Genomic DNA, 24,826 nt, shown 5'->3' on the forward strand with positions numbered 1-24,826 from the left:
TGCCTGTCTCATCCAACTAAAGAATAGCTCTGCTACACAACTGTGCTGCTGCTTACCAAAGTTCAAATTTCCAGGAAGCATACGGAGTTTTCTGAAACAAAATTTGTAACTTATAAAAAGACATTCTGTAGGGTAGGTAAGAAGTAGCTAATAGTCTGGACTTGAAAGAATACAGGGCCTGTTATGTGTTGAACGTTATCCAAACTCTCAGGTTGTTCTGAAACAACCCTGTGGTAAAAAGCTTTCTTAATTTCAGTTAATTTCCAAAAATTCTGTACATCAATATTATCTGATGAAACAGGTTTTACAAAAAAAGTAATTCTTACTGAAGATTCTGATGCTAAACTAAGAGAAGTTTTAAGAAGGGTAGTTAGGATCCAGTAGAGAGATTTACATTGTGAGAGCATGACAACATATGATGACGTGTGGATAACGAAAATCACACATTCACACTTGTACAGTTCTAACTGTTGTCCTTCTTCCAGTCTGGCCCTTGAGGTGTGTTTTTTGGAAACAAGAAGGAGGTATTACCCCAAAGCTTTAAACAAAGGTCACATTTCATTGTCACAAGCAAAGGTGTTAATTCTTTGGGTGTTGTGCAGCTGCCCTGTCAGTCCTAACCCAGGCTTCTGACATTCCTGTTCTTTGTTTTGCAGTTTATTTACAACAACTTTCTTCAGATATTTCTACTAGCTTGAACCATCCTTTGTGCTAAAACAATCTCTATCTGGTCTATCTAGTGCTAATATCAATGAGTTTTTCACTTGCTGTGATCATTAGATAAATATTCCACTTAGCTTTCTCCAAATCACAAGGCCATTAAAGCTTCATGCTGCTTTAGAAGCAGGCACATGGATTCAAGTGCTTATCTGCTAATTGCTATAAGCAGTTTACATCATGTAAAAAGTAAGGCTATTTTTAGGAGAAACAAATCCAGGATTCATCACAAGATTGTGTGTAAACCTCTGGCCTCTTCAAGAACTTTTTCTGGAAAAACTTCCAACATGCTACTGTCAAGAGAATACAGTTTAAAAGATGCACCCGTCTCTCTTCAAAACAGCCAAAGTGACCCATTTCAAGAACATTTATACAAACATTTATCCCCAAGGCTGAAATAACTGGCCAAATTTTAATGTAGCATGAGTGATGACGAACAAACATGACACTCCAGAAAATAAGAGCTTGCTAAATGGCAGTGCTGACAGACCCTGCACCAGAGAAGTCCTGAGCTGCAGCTGAAGTTGAATCCTTCAGAATCAGTTTCATGAGTTTTCTACCTCTAGAAYATTGCTAAGGCTCAGTAGTGGAGCCAATGGATATCCACGGGAAAACAACTGGTATCTGAGCCAAATCGGGGCTAATCCTGATAGGCCTAATTTGCTGTCATCATCTGAGAAAACTAGTTGCTAAAAATCAGTCAACTACAATGTATTATGAAAGCTTTTTGGATCTACAAGAGGACCAAATACTCACACTTCTTGGATATCTGGTCTTGCCCCAATTTTGAGGTTACTGAATCCTCACGCAGTATGGTCAAAGTACAGCTTTGTGTAACATGCTATTATACCAGGGACTATAAGGCTATTATCTCAATGCTGTTGGCAGTATGAAGTAGCATTGCTTCTGTGCATATTTGCCCTGAAGATTTTTCAGCCAATGTACATTAGGTTTAAAGTCACTTGCCTTCCCACTATGCTTGCCTCTCCTTACCCCTTCTCTAGTACACATCCAGAAAACCTTTACATTTAGCTTTACTACACAAGGATTTCTCAAGTTGCATCCTGCATCCTGGCAAAAGCAACAAATCACTTTCTTGCTCAAAATACAACTATTCAGTAGCTAGGTTTTGAGCTATCATGTTAAGCTGGTCCCTTCTGAATTATTTCAGCTTTGGCTGAGGTCAGCTCACTGTTGAGGTCTTCAGGACAATTCAAATCATCAAGTGCAAACTATGACTGGAAGACTGTCCTGGCTTTGCTTARCTAGAAGTGGTAAAAATAACTAAAATAATATAGGATGTTATCACTACTATTTTACACATAAATTCTTAAATAGAACTGAAAAATTTGATAAAGAAATTTTCTTGCCAGATGAAACCTATATGCTACTGCTTATAAATCCTGTTTAATCAACAGGCACTTGTATTTACAATAGCAGTAAGGAACGTCAGTTGTCAATCTGTAGCAATATACAATCTCTTCTGATTTTTATTTTCTGACTTTATCTACCTTCTATCCATACTGACAAATCTAAAATAGGTTCTCAGATTAAATCTCATTTCTACACAGTGGACAAAAAAATTTACACACACAAAAAAGTAAGTATTCTTTACTCATTCACCAAATACTTCCAGAGCCTTAGAACTGCAGAATGAAGGAAAAACAGCCAAATGCATATGATTATACGATGCCATTATAAATACAGATATAAACATATACATTAAGTTCAAGTACTTTACCATGGTTCTACAATTCTCCCTGAATCATGGCTGACCAATGATACATGCCTGCTATGTATCTACTATATACTACTATATATATCCACTATACATACTAAATGCTTTTTCTGTATATATATATATGTATATTAAAAGATTTTAATATTATTTTACACAGTATTAAAGTTTTATTTGTTTTGATAATTTCAAGACTTATAGAGGAATCAAATCTTTAGCAACACTGAGCTTCAGTTTTCCTATCTATAGAATGTTAATAACATTTAATGTCCTCTATAAAATGCTTAGAAGAAACACTACCAAGAAAATCTGTTAAAGAAATGCATTCTTAATGACCAGTCATGAGGGGAAAAAAARAGAGAGAGAGAGAAGGAAAAAAAGAAAGAAAAAAAAGGACTTCACAATCATTTCTCCTCCTCTAAGCGTCATGAATGACAGCTGGATTGTTAGCAGTGAAGATTCATGGATTATATGCTAGATAGGGGAGCCAAATGAGTCTGTTCTGCAGAAAGGAGGACATGTCCAGTTACCAAGACAGGAAACATTAATGAAAGTGCAAGCTGTATTATGTATTACAATAATACTAAGACATAAAATAACAGTTAATAACGATAGCCACATTTTCCATAGCTCACCCTTTCAGACTTGGCAGCTATCAATTGTCAGTCTTTTTGCAGCACCTTAGTCTCTTAAGTAACCTCAACACAGACATAAAAATCCTCCTTAGCTGATTAGGTCAGTCTTCAATGCCACTTTAAAAGCTACTCTGTGCTGCTTTCAGAGGGCTTTGAAGGCTCCCTCTAATGAAGAGGTAATAATCATTAACAATCGTCTGGAACAGGGAAGGTCACAGAACAGGCTTCATGTTACACCTGTGTGCATCAAGCTTACAAGACCCGCTGCAGTTTAACAGGCAAACTGCAAGACTAAGATGTAGGGAGTTGTTTGAAACACCAGCTACATGCAAGGCACAGCGTTCCCAACAACCTCTTCTTACACTGCTGGCAGTTAAATCCCTTCACAGTGTACAAAACACTGATTTGTGTTCGCTTTCTTAAGATACTTTTGGGGACCTCCTGAAGCTTAAAGTGCACTGCTACTCACAGGGGTCAAGGAAGGCAATGGTGGATACCATAGGAAACTTTAAACAAGATTGATTCCAACGCAAAAGACACAAGYACAGCTGCATGCAAGCTGATGTAATGTGACTCAGAAACCCAGCATAAGAAGTATCCACTTTGTAAGCACACATACAGTTTTAACTCCACGATCATGGTACTTTAAAAGCCAACAACTGCATTTTCAGACTCCATCCCCTTACTTTGTCCCCATTTCCTTATATGCTGAAGGGAGGGTGTCAAGGGGGTGGGGCCAAATTCTTTTCAGTTGTCCCTTGCAAAAGGACAAGAGGCAACGGGCAAAAACTGAACCACAGGAAGTTCTGCCTGAAGGTGAGGAGGAATTTCTTTACTGTGAGAGTGACAGAGCACTGGAAGAGGTTGCCCAGAGAGGTTGTGGAGTCTCCTTCTCTGGAGATATTCAAAGCCCACCTGGATGCAACCTTCTCTAACATGCTCTAGGTGACCCTGCTTGAGCAGGGGGGTTGAATTAGATGATCTCCAGAGGCCCCTTCCAACCTTTCCCATTCTGTCATTCTGTGATTCTGTGAGTGCTTGCAGAACTCTGATCTGGTTATATAAGTGTTTTTCTCTTCTGTGAATGTAAGAGTTTAAGATTTATTACTCACACTTTCACTTTTGCCCTTCTTTCCAGAGCAACAGTGAATGAGAGCCAGAAAGGACAATAACAAGAATCCCACTAGGAGAGCTATCATGCCAGTAGGTCTGGTAGAAGAACTAATTACCAACAGACATTTTCTGTTGGCCAAGAGACACAGTTAAGTGCATTTTTGTTGCATTACATTTGCACAGCTGCACTCATTCCCAATATTCAAAGATATCTAAGCAATCACCTGAAAAACATCTATTAAGCATGTAGAAAGCTTTACTTTCAAAGCTGTGTTTAAATACAACAAAAACAGCTATGAAGTTTTAAGAACACATAAAAGCCCTTCTTTCTATATAAACATGTATAATGAAGGAGCAGCCCAAAGAATAATTCCAACCTGTATTTTAAGTCCCTTAAGGGAATGTCATGAATTGTAAACATGAACTGTAATAGAAGCCTACATTTTGCAGTGAAGCTTTGTTTTAATTACTTGCAAAGGTCATAGAACTTTTAACCCTTTTGATGTTTCGTACAGTATCAAATTGTTCTCTTCTCTGTAGGCTTCACTGATCTCACACGGGGGTGGAACAGCACAAACTCTGTGAACTGAAATTTGCCTTTAGCAACATCCTAGCTCAAACTGTCACTCATTTTTCCTAGACTCCTATCTGCTTAGCAAGTCACTACAAATGTGTGTGCTCACATACAAAAATAAAAGAGCAGATCCTCACAAAGGACTCTAGAATCAACTTTAGCTTTCTCGTTCCATACCAAAGGAAGGAAAGTGTAACATGATTTAAGCCTTAAAATAATTCTAGTAGGATAAATCCTTGTTCAATACATATACCTTTAAAACTAAGACTTTCTCGTTCTGGTGTTAATACTATCATCATATTAACAGAAACATCTCTTAGCACAGTCTCTCCGACCGTCCAACAGGAGATGGGACTGAACAGGGGGAAGTATAGCTCCTTTTCTGCTCTCTCTGCCTGCTGCTCCATATTGATTTACTCTAGATTCATACAGTATGGTTTCTCCTCCATTCTAATGAATTCTGATAATCAACCTCTAGGGTCAATGGACCCAGGATCCTAAATCAGGAGTCCAGTTTCCCTAACTTTCCTTCCTATTCAAGGGACAAAGCTAAACTCTTTCAGAGGAAAGCCAAGGCAGCAGCCTAACTTGTGTACTGAATCACTTGCTAGTGGAGCTCCCTCTCTGTCCAGTAATAGACACACCRAGTATAGAGACATGAGTGCCATCCCTCAGGGTGGATGATTTGAAGTGACGTCAATATTCTATCACCCAGAATTTTTAGCCCTTTTTTTTTTGCACAGGTAAGGATATCTCATGTGAACTTTAAACAAGAAAGAAATATCAATAAAATTTCAAGTACAAACCCAAACCTACTTGGTGTGATTCCTTCATTACAAATTAGAAAGAAAGGCCAGTGCTTGCACGCTGCTCAAGCTTCATGGCCAAGTTTGCACAAGCCATTTGACAGTTTCAGAAGGGGAAATTCTCTTTTGCAGATTGCTCACCTGCTACTGAAAATGTTCCCTGGGAATCTGGATTTGAGTTTCAAGCACACACTGTCAGTTCCCAGGCTAACAGTGCTCCAAGACACCACACTAGAGGTAAAGTGGAAAACGGAGTATCCAGCCAGGAATCTAAACCTGAATGACAACACRCAAGAGACATGGAAAACCCTCAAAACTTTCCACTGACTGCTGCACTGTCTCAGTAAGCCAGAACTGCAGCTCTCCTGCTGTTATGAACACTTGTACTGTTAATTCATGCATGGTTTCTCACTATTATACAAAAATACTTCCAGCATCTCAACAGTGGCTGCCAAAGTCCTGTTAATGTATTCCTTAACAGATGGGCTATACCGTATTTTGCAACTTACTACTGTTAATTAGGTCAACATACTGTTATAATCCTTAGTTGCTCTCCTAGCAATGCAATTATTAGATGCTTGGAATATCATTTTTCCTTATAGCAAGGACATATTTGAGGCTAAATCCTCGGCTGTATAATTGGTCTGCTGGCATCAAGAATCAGTGCTCACATTAGCTGAAGATACAGCCATCAATTCAACTCACTTTTCAGTAAGGTCCTAGAGGCCACTTGTGTCTGATCAGCTCAAGTCTTGAGTTCTAACTCTCCTGCAACATCCAATTGCAACATCCAAGCAAGTTATACACACAGGTGAAATATGCTTAGCTACAAATTATGTCCTTTATGAGAGGCATCCACCTTGTCTTCATGGGGCAAACCCACCTATTGATATACACAGGACCGAAACTAGGAACTTGTATTATCTACACAGCTAATAAAAAGAGGTTGGCACTACAAGCAAGGTAATTCTGCCCACCCAAGTAAGTGCCCACATCAGCCCAAAGTGGCCAGTTAGAATATTCTGGTCTGTACAGAGGAAAAGAGCAATAGTAGCCATAGCTTTAATGCCTATGGCCAGGATTTCAACATTACCTCTATTAGCATCTGGGGTTACCTTTATGAACAAATAAACCTAATCTCTGAACATCAAGYTTATCAGAGAATTCTGAGGAAATATACGCACTATATTTAAGATTTGTGTATATTCTGCAAAGTGGGAAGACTAGTTGTTGAATACATGCAGTGCTTATTTTAGATGTATATGTTTTGATTTGATGTAGATAGGTAAACACATAGACAGGATTTTCTATCTAGTCTCACTCACCTCACTACTTTATCTTGTTTACACATCAGTATTCTCCCTTTGTCTGCTAATCCTCTGCTCTACTTAAGACTGACTGGACCTAGGATCTAGTGAGACAGAATATTTAGGAAGCCTATTTCCATCAGAGATGTAAGAGCTAAGACAATGATTACAGTCACTATAGCTGATGAAGCTAATTCAGATACATGTTTTCAGGTCAGAAGTAAGAGGCCAGAAATTCAGGAAAAGCCCTAGTTTGTAAACAGAAATTTTCTCCTGTTGATTTGCTGAGAAACAGCCATCAGTGAACCAAGTAATGCCATTCCTGTACTCATTTCTCAGTGCAGAGGTATGCTTTAATAAATAGTTGGAAAGTAATGCACCAGCTCCTTCCCATTCAGCTTCCATCAGCAGGTAAGTAATATTTTGGAAAAGTTTTGCAAGACTCAAAAAAGTTTTTTATACACTTTAAGCTCCTGGAATTATATCCTACCAGCTGTTTGAAGGCTAAAGCAACAAATAAAACATATTCTAATCTAATTACAATACAAATGTGYAAATTCATTGCCTTCATTACAGTTACATTAGGTGCAGATGAGGGCAAAATTCAGCATCTCTAACATCACCATTCAATTCCAATTTATAGTGTGTTTCTTGCACAGATGCTTTTATTTTGAACTTCTCAATAAGAAGTATTGGACAAGGTCTAATACAAATCTCTCCTTTATTTATTAACACTGTTGGAGCAGTTCCAGTTAATAAGTACAGATGGAGACTTTTTCTGTCTTCTGTAACCTTCTGTGTTAGGTTTTACAAAACCTGACACACCTAAATATTCCTTCATCTTGTACACTTTTTGTCCAGCACAGACCTTTAATGTAAAAAGCTAACTCACATAAAGAATCTGACTACAGCCACATTCATATTGCTAAATTGGTTTGGAAGCAATCAAAATCAAAACTACTTAACAGTAACTTCAGCCTAGTGCTAAGACTCTTTTCAAAGCAGCTTGCCTAATTCTGGTATAACTGATTGTTTTCTTCAACCAGCCAGCAAAATACTACTAAGGACTAATAGGGCTGTTGTGTAGGATAGCTGAGCTGTACAGTTCTGCGATCAGTCTCTCTGCAGCAGGGTGAAGGAAATACTTCCAGTAACAGTTTCTATCTTGTTGAAAGCTAAATAAAACCTTTAGTTTGTTTGTTGCTCAGTGCTAGTTATATGGCACAAGTTAAGGCACAGCATGAAATCTTGCAAACAGATTATTTAACAGATGTGTAATGTCCCAGATCTACAATCTTCCGTAACACCAGAAATCTCATACTTTCCAAGCCACCTTCATGTTTTGTTAGGTGATAACAGGACTGCTGAGATACTAAAAATATATGAGTTCAAAAGTAAAACAAAAACACAGTTTTCCTTTTAACAGAATCACAGAATGGATAAGGTTGGAAGGGACCTCTGGAGATCATCTAGTCCAACCCCCCTGCTCAAGCAGGGTCACCTAGAGCATGTTAATCAGGATCCCCTCCAGGTGGGTTTGGAATATCTCCAGAGAAGGAGACTCCACAACCTCTCTGGGCAACCTGTTCCAGTGCTCTGTCACTCTCACWGTAAAGAAATTCCTCCCCATATTCAGGAGGAATATATTAACCCTCTGCACAAGGCAACTGTTACTCCCTCGGCCTCTCCTTTTGGCTGAACTTCTAATAACAAAGCTTGACATGTACGTGTTAAGTGAATGGCTTTAACTGGAGTTCAGGTACAGTATGTGGTGCTCCAAGAATGCCTCCAAAACACTGAGAAATATTCTGGAGCCAGAGATAGTATCTAGTATATTCAATAGAAACACCTTTCTCAGTTAATAGAACTAGAGCTGACTTCAACCTTCTGAAATCTTGCTGGAAAAAGTCAGTAAGAAACCTCCTTTTTATCTAAAAATTCCTAGGTATTTGATAAATCAGATAGCCCCACACCTGACAGCAGGTAAATAAGTATTAGACCTCATTCTAACAAAAAAAGGGTATTTGCTATTCTACAAATTAGCAGTTACCTCCAATCATGATCTGATTGCATTTACAAATAGATAGAAATGGATTGCAGTATGTGCATACATGGGCTACATGTCTGGACTGACCATGGAATGGACATATCTGGAGTGTCCATGTATGGACAGTACATCCATATACAGACATTTGTAAGGAACATATTCTTAGACCTTAAAGTTACCATAAAAGGAGAAATCTAGGAATTTTTAAGACAGTCTAGTATCTCCAAAATCAGTATTCTAAAATACAAACAAAACAGTTATACCAATCCATATATTTATACACAGAAAAAGCATAAAAATTGAGTTGTTATTAACAAGAAAAAAAGAAAAAAATGAATGGCAATTATTATATCAACAAGTCAGGAAGGAAGGTAACTGATAATAAAGCTAAAGTCCTGAAGAAATAACTAAAGACAATGTTTAAGGACAGTAAGAGCCTTTATTAAAGAATAGCAAGGAAAAAAATAAAGAAAAAGAGTTATYGATCAGGCAACTGTGAACTGTATGCAGTAAAATCATGAAAGATGTTATAGAAAAGGCAGAACTATTCAGTAGGTGTACTGTTCTAACATGTATTTAACAAAGCCAAAAGAGGTATTCCTCCTGTTTTGATGCTGTGAATTATATAAGACTTTTAAAAATAGTGTTTGTTATGTGTCAACATTTACAGATTAAGAGACTTSAATAATATGTATTCAAGACTCCAAAGAAAATGACAGATAGGCAGTTCTCTGACAGGTGGACATGTTAGCAGKGGGGACACTAATGAGTCAGGGATCATTTCCTTCTATCAACAGCATGAGGTATCTTTGCTACTAGTAAAGTCTGCCAATGAGACAACGTGTGCTAAAGATGTCAAAAAACAATTATGCTTCAAAAGTCTAATGTAATACACAAGAAGTTTGCAAACCAAGAAAACAGGGCCCTGTAAAATTGAAGGCCATGATGTGGATGACAGCAACTGATAGAAGCAGTCTGAGAGCATCATTAATACTCTCCCAGAAAAATTGTCATACTACCCGAAACGGCTGTCTCTTCGATCATATGATGTATAAGAAGAATATAAAGGAAAAGTGAAAAAAAGGTTTTGCTTCTTACTGTAGATATGACAAAATCACTATTCTAATACCGACCAGTGGATACATGTGGATTTACAACGGAGAGTTCAGTAGGGAGCCATAAAAACAACGTGAGCCTTAGGCTGTGAACCTAGAAGTCCTCAGCCGAATCATTTATTGAGAGAGAGGTTTCAAAGATGAATACATCACAACAGACTGGTAATTAAAGGCAAAGAAAGGAAATAATGGTAGGAAGGAGTGGAGTTCTACTCCACTAAAACTCAAAACAAGATCAGAAAGCTGAGCAAGATAAATATAACCTCAAATAAGATGAACTTTCTAAGTCTAGGTAATTTAAACACAAGCAAGGAAAGCCTTACAATCACTCTGCAGTCTTCATGAAAGAGCTGGATAATTTCCCAAATGATGTGATTTTATTTGGTTTCCAGGGAAAAGCCCTATGGCTTTGAAAAGAGAAGGTCAAGTAAAATGACTTTAGCAGTCCCTCTGACTTTAAAATCCATTCCAATGGGTATTATGGAAAGAGAAGCTTTTACATATGCAACAGGCTGCTCCTATACAGCTCAGTTCTGGATTAAAACAGCAGAAAAATTAGGGCAATTTTCTGGTACAGTTAAATCAGCTCAGAGCGTGAAAGATTAACTCCTAGTTCTGCAACGGTTAAGTAGCAAAATTCATGGTACAGCAGCAGCCTGGCTGCCAGAAATGAGCTTTTGTTGATATGACTTGTGGTACAGTGAGTCAGTTTAACTGTAACACCAGGAGAAATTCTGGGGTTAGCGCATGCTGCATCAGCACTGTAATTTCTAATGACACAGTATAGCAACTGCTACAGCAACAGGGGCTATGTAGCATAGGTAAGGTGCGAGAAAACAGCTCATTGTAGCACTAGGGCAAAACTCTTGTTAACCTGCTCAGTGGGCAAGAACTTTCTATCGATGAAGTAACCAAAAGAATGGGATATTAAGCTGCTCGCCTTGGATCTGTGTTAGTGTTTGCAGCAAAGTCAAGTACAGAACTCTAATCCTCTGACTCCCAGCCCCGCAGGACCTCTGAGTAGTGCACCGTTACATATCAATAACTGTAGCCCAATTTTCTTGTCAATCTGACATAAAATTCTTTCCACTTTTCTGTCAGAAGGCTATTTCAGGAACTGTGCAACCTCCAGCACGCAAACCATGGTCTCTATTCCGATGTCTGCATTCAGTTCAGAGGGAATGTCCCAACAACAACAACAACAAAAAATAAAAGTTGCAAAGGACAAAGGATGCAGGAAAAGAAATTAGGCCTGAAGTCACATGAAGTACATTTCAGTATAAAAGAACAAGAGGACATAAAACAAAGATAGAACACAGTAGAAATAAAGCATTCGGTATATGCTAGTGAATACCTGGTACATCGTAAGACTGCTTGGAGCAGATAGGAAAACATGCTAAAAGTAAATTGAGTAGAGAATGCTTTTTCTTTTGGTGACTACAGTCTGCTCTTGTAGCAAACTAATCCTAAAAGTCATTGTTATTCAAACTATCCTGATCCTATAATGCTTTAAAAAGTATAAAGATTAGGTTTTGTCCTTGATTAATCACAGTGCTACCCGGTACGTCTGGAAATCTCTTCCAGCAGGAGGTCACAATTAGCCACAAGTGACAATCTAAGGAAAGGACAGATTCTTCAGCTGATTTTCTTCCCAAATATATCACTCAACTCCAGAGTCATTGATACATAATTACAAGCCTGGATTTGACTACATCCAATCATTTGTCAGGAATCTCTGGTTTGTAATTCTAGCCAAAGTGTTTATATTACACTAAATTCAAAATGGAAATATCAAAGGACATCAGTTAACCCAGTGAATGGTTAACGCAGAGAAACAGCCAACTCTTTCAGATAGAATAACTTAGAATAATTATCAGACCACCATTATGTACTCGGTTAAAAGCAGGGCCTTATTTTTTGTAGTAATCCTTTTTCTTTTATTTGTCAGTTTTCCCACTGCTAATATGTAGAATTTTCAATTACAGAGGCAAAACTATGCAGGCATACTTTTAAATTTTAGCTGGCTTACTTTCTCACTTGAGATTATTTTTTTCAGATTCTCCACTTTTTTTTCCTACTGTATAAAAATCAAGATTATTCCAACAAAATAACCATKACGCAACAACATACTATTACGGCGATAAACAGAAAAGAGATGATGGCCATGAAGTCGAAAGGATACTTAATATCATTTACTGCCATTCAATTTTCAGTTGACTACAGTCTCTCCACAACTGATGCCTCAGTAGTGGCAGCTGAAGGGTGTTGCTGAAATAAGTCAGCTTAAAATTCTTACTGCCTCAGATATTGCTAGGAAACATTTCCCAGCCAAGATGCATCTACTTCACAGAGTTCAAAGCAACAACAGATCCATCTGTATGCATAACAAATCTGTCCAAATCCTAYGTATAAAAGTCAAATTCTTAACATTTTAGGTCATACACATGACTTATGATACTCATTTCAAAGATTTCTGCAAACCACAAAACATCCCAGACTCAAGAAAACAATTTATACAGATAAGCTGTATTTCTATAAGCACCTGCAAGATTTCACACCCCCCTTTGTGGCAATAATGACACTTTAACTGGCTATTTTTCAATTTACTTGTTTCAGCCTGCTTTTCTTATTTATCATTCCCTTTATCCTCTAAACATTCCTCCTTTACTACTGATGTGCAAACAGAGTGAAGGATGATTTCCAAACCAGTTCTGAGAAGTTAATGCCTTGTTGTGATCATGCTACCATAGCAACAGAACTTCTGTTAGGGCTCTGCTAACTTCAGATATTCTCTTTTGTCATCCTTATAGATCAGGCCTTTCCCAATTAGAGACATCCTTCTTGTCAAGCTCAATCTTTTGAGTTGAGGCAGAAGGAGTCACCAAGAGATCATGTTAGAAAGATTTTTTTTTACATCAAACAAATTCGGTTATTTTTCTGAAAGCATATTTATTCTCGAGTTTTGATCGTGCGGATGTGTGGTGTTCTATGAATTATTCTAGCACATTTTTCATCAGGAAAGGAGAGTTCAAATTAAAATGAAATCTATACTTCTACTCTGCTACATAAACAACAGAACCATTTAGCCATGTCTTTGAGTTATTATTAAACTTTTTATTTCCCTGTTTTTATGCAAAGAAACCTCACTTTCAAGAAAATCAGTCCTCTTTAACTTGTAAAACAAGTTTCTGAGCTCAAAGGCAGGAAAACTGGAAATTAACTCAAACTTAATCGCTATGTAACAAATCTCCAGAAGTAATCAGAGCCAACATACTATACTAAGAATTACTTAAGAGRAGGAGTGCATCGTTTCTCACGTATCAGTGATCAACAGCAAGCAGAAACAGCCCAAACTCTGCCCCATTATCATCTCTTCCTGGCAGCTTCACATAATATGTTGACCTAAAAATTTRCTAGCAACATTATCTGAAGAACAGAATTACCCTCAGCCTTTTTAAAAGTCCTTTTTGTGCTCAAGAACAAAAGTACCACTATCCTACTCTGATATCACTTGCAAGCTACTTAGCCATAACACAGTTTCAGCCTCTCCCTCACAAGAAAGCCACGACCTGCTCCCTGTTCAGATCTGGATTCAGCAGAAAAGGTTTACCTTCTGATAAGAACTCTTCGGGCTAAGTCCGGTCCCTCCTCAGTCTGGTGAGCAGAGTCCCTCCATCTCTTTCAAATGAGGAACTTTACAAGAAGGGATGTGCAGACAGTTTGTGTTCTCACTGAACCTGCTCTCACAGTGAAGTGTCTCTGACTGCACGTAGCCTTTAGCCTCAGTCCTCCTCTGCTCTTACTGATTCTCCAGCATCCACCCACCAAAACAAGCAAATAGTGCTCCCTGTGCATGCAACACAAACCAGCAGTAACCGGGCCAACCCAGTCTGAAAAAAGGAAAGGGGGAAGAACACTGACCGAGGCAAGAACAGGATCATGTCTCAGCACTTGTGTGTCGTAACATGATGATGACATAACTTGGAAGGTATTTTCCTCAGGAAGAGGTGTTTGCTGAATCTGAAATCAGCACTCTGTCCCTGGAAGTCATTAAATATTACTTCTACAGCTTCTGAAGAATTTATGGGTGTTAGTCTAGTTTTGTCAGAAACATTTACTTACACTGAGATTGCATTCTCCTCCAATTCTGGTTAATGCAGGAAGGGTGCTGAAGCTACTTCTCAGGCTGGTCCAATAAATTCCTTTATATTGTCAGTACATTCTGGCTAAGATCATGCCTCAGACAAAGTCTAGGAATATCTGATGAATTTACAGTAGGCCCTGTAAACTGACTCTATTTAATCTCTCTACAGGGATAATGACAAGAGGTACCATAATCAGAAAAAAAGTCTATAATATTTGTAACAGGGTAAACACAGAGCAAATAATCACAGCAACATGCTTCTGCTGTTTTCTTATCTCTCACCTGTATCATTTAGGCTGCCTGTTTATGTTTTCCATTTATTAAAACAGCAGTAAAATTAAATATAAACACAGCAAATCACAGAGTTCACAAGGCAGGCACTAAACTCCACTGCTTCTAATCACTGTGCTATGTAGCAGTTTCCTCCTGCACRTTTACGTTGTGTGATGATATTGCTGACTAGGAGATGCTAGCTGAAAGCAAAGTCTGCTCCCATGCCTGTAAGACATCCAAACTAGYAGATCTCTGCTGCCATGAAAACAGAATGGTAATATATACTTAAAGTTGTTATAAATGAAAACTCTGAACATACCACCAAAAATTAACCCTTTTCGATCCATAGTATCATCTACCTTTCCTCTGATTTTATCAATTTCTACATTTATAAAAGTGTTAATTATTTTAAACCACTGCGATCYGTATTACTAGTAGAGGTTGTATTATGAACATTCAGTAAAGGAGATGCTCTGTGATATCTTCTGGATAACCAGTATGCAAATAGCAAGGATATTAAATATTAAATATTTTTATTATTTTATTAAAAATATCTTTATTAAATATCAATATTAAGATTATTAAGATTAAGAATATTAAGAGAATAAATGTCAGTCTTTCATTTAGCACTTCTGAAAGGAACTAAAATAAATCTGCATTTAAAAGGATTCTCTCCATGGTTCCTCAATCTAGAGRACACATACGGACACAGGACCAGAGGCATGAAAGTATGGAAGTACCTCAGTATCCATATGCATCTCTGCAGAGATGGATGATGTGAGCTATGAGCCTAAGCCTTTTAAAAGAAAGATTTAAATTTCAAATAAAATTATATATATATTTTTATTCTAAAATAAATGACTTATGCACATAGGCTATCGAATATCGCTGAAAATCAATGTACTGATACATCTGAATACCAATATCCACATCAGCAATGTTGCTTGCATGATCAAATTTTGACAGAAGCACACCCTTGGACAACATATCTTAAGTAGGCATTATTCTTTTATATCATTTACATTTGTATGAGAAACAGCAATGTTGTTAGTGCTATTTATTTGTCTCCTTGTTTCCTGATACAACCATAGCAGCCATCTTTGAGGGATTTTAATTATTTTTGTATTTACTTCTAATTTCTGAAGTCTAAGTGTTTCAAAATTGGAGTCTCTCTGACTTAGGTGCAGACTAACTCAAGTCAGTCAGCAGACTGACTCAAGACGAGACATCTTGAAATTCTGTAACATTATAATAACAGTATATTTAATACTTAAACTTCCTCCTCATTAAAGATAACTTCTTAACTATAGTCCTCTTTAAAATGAGGGGAAGCTCAGCATAAATAATACTCTCAAAACCAGCTAAACTTGATCTTACAGGCTGAAGTCAAAGGAGCCATCTGATTCCCTCACCCTCACATCTCTCTTTTCAGGTCCATCTGTTAAAATGGCATTATGCCACTACTCACAAGGTTGTGTGAATATTTCAACAGTGCTCAGGAAACAAATACACAGTAGCCAGCAACCCATCAAAACAGGAACTGGAGCTATACATGGTCAAGGTAAATTACATGATGGTTTTTTATTTGCCAATCAAGCAAACAGTATTTGAGAAGCCAAGTGACTGAGGGATTTGTTAGTAGATATATACATCTTGATCTTTAGATCACTGGATCAACTCACGATCAGACCAGTAGCAGCCAAAAAGCCAGCCTAGCAATGAAGTGAAAACTGTAAGACCTGCAGGGTATTTCCATGACTTTCTGTATTGTTTTATTCAAATGATCCACCTGTTTGTGCCTTGGTGTTTTCCTTCTGCCAAACTGAAAGACTTCTACTTAGGACTTCTGTAAAACACTTTACATAGGCAGGGATGAAATGCATGCATATTCCATTCTCCGAAGTCACTGGAAAGCTTCTCACTGATTGAGCACATTTTAAACTAAGTCCTGGAAGAATAATTATTATTTCATATGATATCCATTTTAGATAAGCATGACTTAGGCCATCACTTTTCAAAAAGCTAAATATACGTTGAACTTTATACATATATGTAGAGGTACCGAGAGCTACAAAGAAATTGCATGGGCATCTTTCAAAAGGCAAGTCTTAAAGCTATGAAAGCAACAGCTTAGGGGAAAGTCTGTTTGTCAGTTCACATTCCCATTGTACCATTATTGTCTGATAAGAAAATGTTTTCACTGGAGTTAACAGGAAATGACTAATTTTTCATAAATAATAGTTCCTTTCTGCTAGAGAAACCCAAGAAAGAACACTGCCCTCTGTTGCCTTGACAACAGTCTGCTGAAATACTCAAGTACTGAAGTATCCTGAACACTCAAGAAAGTTGCAAGATTTATTTCCCACTGGATATTTATCACATTTATTATGTTGTCTTGCAGGCTTATCTATCATCTGTGACCGCTTGTCACAGAAAGCTGTGTATAAAATAATACATGAGAAATATCAAAGCTGACTTAAATGCATGTGGTATTTCTCTTTCATACATTTATGGCTACTGAAAGTTGTCACATCTATAGCCAAGGAAAAAAAATTCTTTAAGTGATTCTATGGTATGAAGATATTAGTAACGTAAGTGCTGTTTGTTCTAGTGAACTATTTCAAAACTAACCAACAGGATCATTTTTACAGGATGTTTGGAGAAATTCCATCTCCTCAAGGTCTGAACCCCAAGGTTTCTCAATTTTTTTCCTCAACTTAAYTTCAGCCTTTCTGCAAAGCTTGCTGGGGATGCTTATTAGGGGCACAGAGTAGCTACCTTCAGAGATGAGAATGGTCAGGCCCAAATGAAACTTCTTCGCAATACTAAAATATACTGGAGTTCAGTTAAGCCAAGCTGGATGTGTTTGTCACCAGCTGCTCAATGTACAGCACTGAAAACCTGACTTTTCATTTGCCAAGCAATACCAATAGACTAAAATCAACAGGAACTGCAAGCCTGTAATATTTCAAAATATTTCAAATTTCCTTTAAAAAATTAATTCCTCAATGAAATAAGAAATACTACCAGCCTCCATGAGCAAAACTAATCTTCATCTTTTCCTTCTCTTTGACTTCCCTGTTTTTTCATGAACTGTCCTAGATATAATAAGAATTAGCAGAAAATCAAGCAACACTACAAAGGCATGCTCCCTATTATTTCTGATCCATTAGAAGGAAATGTTTGTATACTATGAATTACATACTTTCCTCCAATCTCTTGTAATCTATCCAATCTCTTCAGATGTGATGAAATACCGAATGATGTCCTGACATAACAAATTCTTTTATTGACAAACAAAATGAAAGCTATGGATCAGTGAATTTACTAATATTATTTCTATTTAAAAAGACAAAATACAACATGTACTTTTTCACCRGATATTAGGTAGAGCTCTGGCTGGTCAGTGATGACATAACCTCTGCTTAGACTATTCCTGTAATTGTGCTACTTCACACCAAGAATGCAGTTTGTTTTCCCAAGAGAGACAGTGAGACAAGGGACAACTCACATACGAACTGCCAAAAAATATCCAGCTTTCCCAATCAAAAACTGCTTAAGAAAACAAAGGGGGCAAACAGTWACCCTCCTGTGAGAGTCTCAAGATTCACTTAAATTGATACTTCAGTAGTACTGAAAGGTTGTGCATGATTTCCTGTACAGGCTAAAAAAACTGTTAACCGTTCTGCCCCAAAGGGTCTGCAGCATTACATGGACTGCGGCATTTTATTCTGTTAACTCTCTTCTAGGGCTCTGTGGCCACTTCTGATCTCTCATCTCCTCTCTTACCAAAAGATTCATGTCATGCTCTAACTCCATACATTTTTCTGTTCCAAAGGGACAGACATGCTGACACATGGTTTTGTCAATCTAGGTTTCCATTTACTAGCTACTTTATTCTAATACAGAAGCATTAACATTGCCCTTTTGAACTCTGCAACTCTGACAGTGTAAAAGGTTTCTAGGGGAAGCCCAAGGTTCTGATAGCCCTCTAATTATTGAATGTTAGTTGCTCACTTTTATCATTTAAGCATCTTTTCCAAGTGCTACTTAATGACAAACAGTGCTCGAATACCTCTCCTGCATCTGCATTCTGAGACGGTATCGGGAGAATTGATGGACTATTCATTATGCTAAAATATACTGGAATTCAGTTAAACCAAGCTCTGAATGGCCTCCTTGACAACACAATACTAATTTGTAGTGAAGGTCTCTAAGGACTTGACCAGGCAGACAGCATTCTGCCTTCAAATATGATTTAAACAGATCAAGAAAGAGACGCAGTATAGGAGGAATTCAACTCCTACAGGCTTTATAGCTTTCTTAGTTGCATAGGGAGATCTAGTGCTGCCCTCTACTGTATTTTTGTGTATTGTACCTCTGATATTCAGTGAGTATATATTCACAAATATTATTCACAGAATTACAGAATGGTTAAGGTTGGAAGGGACTTCTAGAGACTGTTTAGACCAACCCCTCTGCTCAAACAAGGTCATCTAGAGCAGGCTGCCCAGGACCAAGTCCAGATGGCTTTTGAATGTCTAAATCAATATATTTAAACAAATCAAAATAGAAATAAATTTCAAGGAACAATTTCTACAGTCTTGCCTAGAAATTAGTATGATTAATATTTCCATGTATTTATAAGACCATTCAAAGTGTCTCTTTCTAATTCATTGATATATTCTGATTCTGTAGGAGGTAGGCTAAATGGAAAAATCTTTACCTATTTTCTCTGACTTTTACACTTACAAGATGTATATCCTTGCAAGATGATGTACATGAAGCACCTGTTTCATTTGTATGTTTTAGCAAAATGTTGTCTTTTCTTTTGAAACTAAATACCCATCAGAAGAGGAAAAAAAACATGGAATAAGAAACCAGCCTCAAAGGCCAAAACAACTGTGCATCAAAGTTTTGTCTTGGTCACAAAGACAGACTCTGACAACCTGAACTTTAGTGTAGGTTATGATGGACAGCTGAGCCCTACTTCAATTGAACTAACTTCTTAGTCTCAGATTATGCAGTTATGAAAGGATACAGCTCAAGATAATTCCAAATTAACAAGAGTACAGCCTTTCTCTACTCATGGCTACTACCCCAAAGGCTCCACTTTGAATAGAAATAGCTCATTTCTTATCAGATCTCCATAGTCTCCAGTAACTCTCTTTTTTATTTTCATCTCTATGACTCTGAACAGACTGTATTGCTTGTAAGCTATAGCACCTATCATGTGCATTTAATACAATACAGCACCAGCAGGAATAGCATCTAAAGTCATTTTACTATTATTTTTTGTTTCCTGGTCTCAAAAATCCAATTATTTCTCTCCTGTAGTGCTTCCCATCCCTACTGTGCTTTCACCCACACATGGTACTAAACTGAAAAACTCATCAATAATTGGGAGTAGAGAAGGAGATGGAGCAGACCACTAGATAATAAATAGCCAGGCACGTAGTCTTCCTACTTTAAGGAAAATCCAGACTTTTCTCACCCATTATCTCTGTAGCTCTCTAAAAGAATTACATATACTCCCAAAGGAGGGAGACTAAGAGCATGGCTCATTGAAAATAGTACCTCCTTTCAGTAGAAGTACTTATCAGTAGCTTCCTTTCAGTAGAAGTGCTCTTGGCATCCAAATGTGCATTAGTCACTCATTTGGTGGCTACTATCTTGGCTAATATCCTGGATACTGAACCAGAGGAGCCTCCAGAGCTGAAAAACACAAGCTGTTACCACTTGTCATCAAATATAAAATTTCTCAAGGGGACGGTCTTGTATTTGTATGCGATGGTGCACAGAGAAGAGAACCTGTAATACACATTCTGCAGTGGATTCCAGATGCTTTTACTTCTGTAACACTCTAAGGTCTATTTTCTGTTATTCACTATAATAGGACATCCTGTTTCTTCAAAATATACAACCATAACTGAAGTTCTTCCTGCTTCTCCATTTCTGTCACAAGCTTCATTGGGTAATTTTTTTTGCCAAGCAAGGCGGAATATTAAACACTACTAACGCTGGAGCAAAGCCACACAGTCTGGCTCCAGATCTGAGCCCAAAGCTCACGTTCTTTCCATGGAACTCAATTTTGTATGTGGAAAGGAGACAAACAATTTTGCTTCTCATATCTCAATGACAATAGGACAAGGAGGTCCTCTGCATTTTTGTCCTTCATACATTTCTATGATGGATGATGATCCATGCACAGTTCTATGATGATACCAGCACAAAGATGAACTAGTCACAACCATGGGAGATGGAGATCAGTACTGACAACAAAGATATGCACCTTTAAAAAGATTTGTTTAGCCTTAATAAGAAGGATGATCCAAACTAAGAATCAACAGGACAGTTTAGACATTTTCTGTTTGTGCCTTCTCGTTTCTAAACGCATTATTTCCCTGTCAAGCACGTTTCTCCCTGTCACTTTCTCAGCATCACTCATATCATCTGGCCTTACATGAGAAGAGAAATCTAGAATTACTAACTCCTCTTTATGGCTATATGTCTAAAAGTATTCCAGAGGTGATTCTGACACTCAAATTACTTCTATAATCTGGCACAAAGTCAGAAACGCAACCAACTCCGCATGTCAACATTAAAAGGAAAAATAATAGAAACCACAAATCCATGGAAACTAGTGCAACTGATTCCCTACCACAAACTTTTACCCATCACTCGAGCTAAAACACTGAAAATATTTCTGAAAATTAGCAATTTTGCTCTAAAAGCAACAGCAAAACTCTCCTGTGAGAACTTTTGAATTCTCCCACAATTGCATGAGGACATAATAGGAAACAGCCCAATTCCTAAGCTCCAGTTCACAAAATACCTACCTCTAGGACTTTCCCAGTGATGAATTGGTGACATGCTTCACATTTGACACCAAAAAGAACCTGATAGTCCTTTTCACAATAAGGAGCACCATCTCTGAAAAATAAAATCCACAAAATACAAATCACCTTYTAATAAGCAACAAGACTTGTACTCTTCCTTTGTCTTCTGTCTGGAACCCTACCAACAGCAAGCAGCAAATGAGGAATTCTAGGGAATTTTTGTGTAGAAGAAGAAAGGAAAATGAAAAACAAAACAAAACAAAACATATTCTTATCAGTGCTTCCCAGAATTATTCTTTAAAATACCATCAAGAAAAGGGATCCAGCACAAACCACTGCAGTAAATCTCATTCATTAGAACTGACTCTCTATAGTGAAATACGGTGAAATTCCAGGGAAATCAGTGGAATTATGTCCATGGAATGAGTAGAGATCAGGGTCTTTATAACAGGTATATACTTTCTGTTCACTTCAGTAAAGAAATTTTTTGGTGCTCTTCAAGGAGCAAAACCACTCACTTTTAACTCTAAGGTTATGGAGTTTTTTGGTATGAATGAGAAACATGTAGGCAGAAATACTGCAGCGGGTGAGCTTAGAGAATTTCTCAGGCACCAACACAGAGAGGTTCTTCTGAGAAAATATGGATGCTTAAGTTTTTTGTTTGTATTGTATCTACTACTACACTTAATGATAGGTTTACGACACAGACTCTGTTTCCATAGATCATCTCATTCTTACACATTTGAAATTGAAATTGTAGCTTCATTCCCCCTGTTTTATTGTTAGAACACTCTTCCCCATTCTCTTCCTCCACACCTCCTTAAGCTCAAAACTCTCTTCTCTAGTTTCTCATCTAGAGATGAGAAACAGGTCAGTTACATTGTTATGTTTACTCCATTTCTAGCAGAGGCAAGCAACAAACACATTGCTATTTTTTTCTCAACATCACAACCTGGAAAGCAAAATAATTAGAGAAAATGGCACAAACCTGTATGTGACCAACATGGGAAACATATGCAAGAATTCACCCAACTCTTCGTAGGATCATGGAAATGTACTTGTTTCATACTAGTATCAAATATGGCCTCCTATCGTTAAACTCCACTTTTCATTTAGTCTTTCCATTCACCTCCATTTTCCAACTCAGAGCACAGATGTTGGTGTATAAATAAAGATGGTGAAAACAGGATTTCGAAAGGGGAACTTTGCTGCAAACTCTTCCTCCTTGGCAACTATGCATTCCAGGCCAAGATGGYGGAAGAGATACAGAGGCTACTTACTTGCTGATGTATTCCCCTGTAAGGACCTTCCCACAGGCCTTGCACTTAAAGCATCCCAGGTGCCACTGTCTATCCAGAGCTAGCAATGCTTGTCCGTTTTTTATATCTCTTCCACAGCCAGCACAATCTGCAAAGAACAGACAAACGTATTTGTTGTCAGTTACTTGCTTCATTAATCTTCATTAATCATCTACCAATTAATAACCAGAAGGGAGAATTACACAGCAATATGAAGATATGTCTTGCTTTCCTCAGATGTGTCACTGGTCCTGCAGGAAGATTCAGTCTTCACAACTGCAGAAAAATTCAGCATAGGAGATAAAGTAGTTCTTCTGTTTTTATACTGTTTATGATTGAAAGATTGCCTGGCACTCTGTAGAAACTTCAGATTGTAGCAGGAACAAGCTACATAGGTTCGCTTTTGAGTGATGGTTTAAGTTCAAAAGAAATCAGTGTTTTCCTCTTTCTGCTCTCAGCAAGATCTTAATTGCTTAAGGGAAGTTACACAAGTAGGCCCGGAGGAGCATCATCAGGAGCACCCTGGCTGCCATCCTCTTCAGGCACTGCATTTCCCCATTGGGTGGCAGCAGAGCCCTACCTGTTCACCTAGTTCACGGGCGCTGGCCCATCCCAACCCTGCATTAGGGTTGGGATGAGACTATTTTCCACAGCTAGAACCCAAAGCAAAGGTGGCAGTAGTAAGACAGTAGTAAATGCTGTAGTAGTAGTAGTAAATGACAGGCTATATTCTCTTCCACCTGCCGGTGCGGAAAACAGCAGTTCTCATGGTTTCTAACTGGCACAAAGACTCTCACTCCATTGAGAATAATCAATGCTCACTTTTCCCTCTGATACTGAAAGATCCTTTGATGGCAGAAATCAAACCTAAAGCCAGGAACATTGAATGTCCTCTGTCTCAGAGGATGTCACAGTGTCTTATGTCACATCAGAAACCTCTGGCTCAGCCCCAAGTTCCTGCTCCTCTCCATTCAAACACAAAATACTCAGAGATTTCCTGGTAAAGGGCAATTCAATACAGCACAAGATCTTAAGAGACTGAATTTGGGGCCAGCACTGAACTGCAGGCCTTCTGCTACAACTTTTGTGTCCAGCCTCTGGGGACGGAAGGACTGTGCGAAGCAAAGTCCTGGAAAGCTAGTGAGGCAGAAAGGGCACTCTCACAAACTGAGGAAGGCAGGAAAGCCACAGATCAGACAGCCTGAAACAGTGTTAAATTCTTCCCTATCTTACTATCCCCCAAATCAATGTTCCTTTGGTGAACGTAACATCCTCTGCACATGCCTCCAGCATCAACCAAAGACCAGCAGGAACAGCGCAATCAAATCAGTTCAAGTCTAGGCACCARGAAAAGGAACATCATGGCTTCACTGCTGAAGTTCACTCAACAGGTTCAGCCTGAAATCTCTCTCCCTTCCTCATGGTTTTCTACCCCAGGTAACATCACAGCTTGCAAAAATCTAGTTCAAGTTTATTATCACAAGGACAATGACAGGAGAGTCAAGCCCTCTGATGCAAAGGTAAGCTTTTCATTTTCTTGCTTACAGGCCCAAACAAGCCCCAAGTACATACTGTGCACTCCTGCTACCCAGGTCACCACTTGCAGCATGTGTATCTTCTGGTCAGCACTCTTTTTTCTCTCTAATCCCTTAAAAGGGGGCCCAAAAGTCTGTTTATGTGCTCTGTAGTAAAATGCATGTCACAGCCTGATGATGTGACTTGGAGTTGCAAAGCAACCCTGAGATGTCTTAATACTAGGATGACTTTGTTCTAGAGGACAAATATTACAAATCAAAATCATGAAATGACAAGGACTGATAGCACGTAATGAATCCCCCTGCTCTTCTGTTTCCACTCAAGGCTTCATGCCACCCTCCAAGGACAGCAAACACTGGAACCGATCACCAAAGGAGGCTCTGGAATTTCCAGCATGGGTTTGAGGCAAACATCTGTCAGGATGGCTTGGGTACACTGATCTTGCCTTTGGTTTTGGGAGGATGCTATACCATCTCCTGAGCTCACCTTCCAGCCTGAGCTTTTTAAAGCTCATTTTGAAATCATGTAATTTATCTACTGTGACAACAAATGGAATCTTTCCTCCAATCGCAGTGGGAGTAGCTTTAAACTGCACTCATTTCTCAGCTTCTTAACCATAATGCTTCTCTCTAGTGCCAACTTCCACATTTCCTGACCTGGGTCCTGCTAAACTGTGCCACACTC

At 38.2% G+C, this 24,826-nt stretch overlaps 1 protein-coding gene across 9 annotated transcripts in view; it reads right to left on the reverse strand.

The window, feature by feature from the left end:
* The window catches only part of ABLIM1 (actin binding LIM protein 1), a 158,739-nt gene that overhangs the window by 52,785 nt on the left and 81,128 nt on the right, over positions 1-24,826 (reverse strand). For all 9 annotated transcript variants that reach the window (XM_085319081.1, XM_085319079.1, XM_085319077.1 and 6 more), the window contains exons 5-6: positions 22,589-22,715; positions 21,309-21,402 (exon numbers count right to left, since the gene is read on the reverse strand). In XM_085319081.1, coding sequence (XP_085175207.1) covers positions 21,309-21,402; positions 22,589-22,715 — 221 coding nt within the window. The remainder of the gene's footprint in view (positions 1-21,308; positions 21,403-22,588; positions 22,716-24,826) is intronic.

This window comes from Rhea americana, unplaced genomic scaffold (assembly GCF_003343005.1).
Source record: "Rhea americana isolate MKP2758 unplaced genomic scaffold, rheAme1 scaffold_57, whole genome shotgun sequence".
NCBI lineage: Eukaryota > Metazoa > Chordata > Aves > Rheiformes > Rheidae > Rhea > Rhea americana.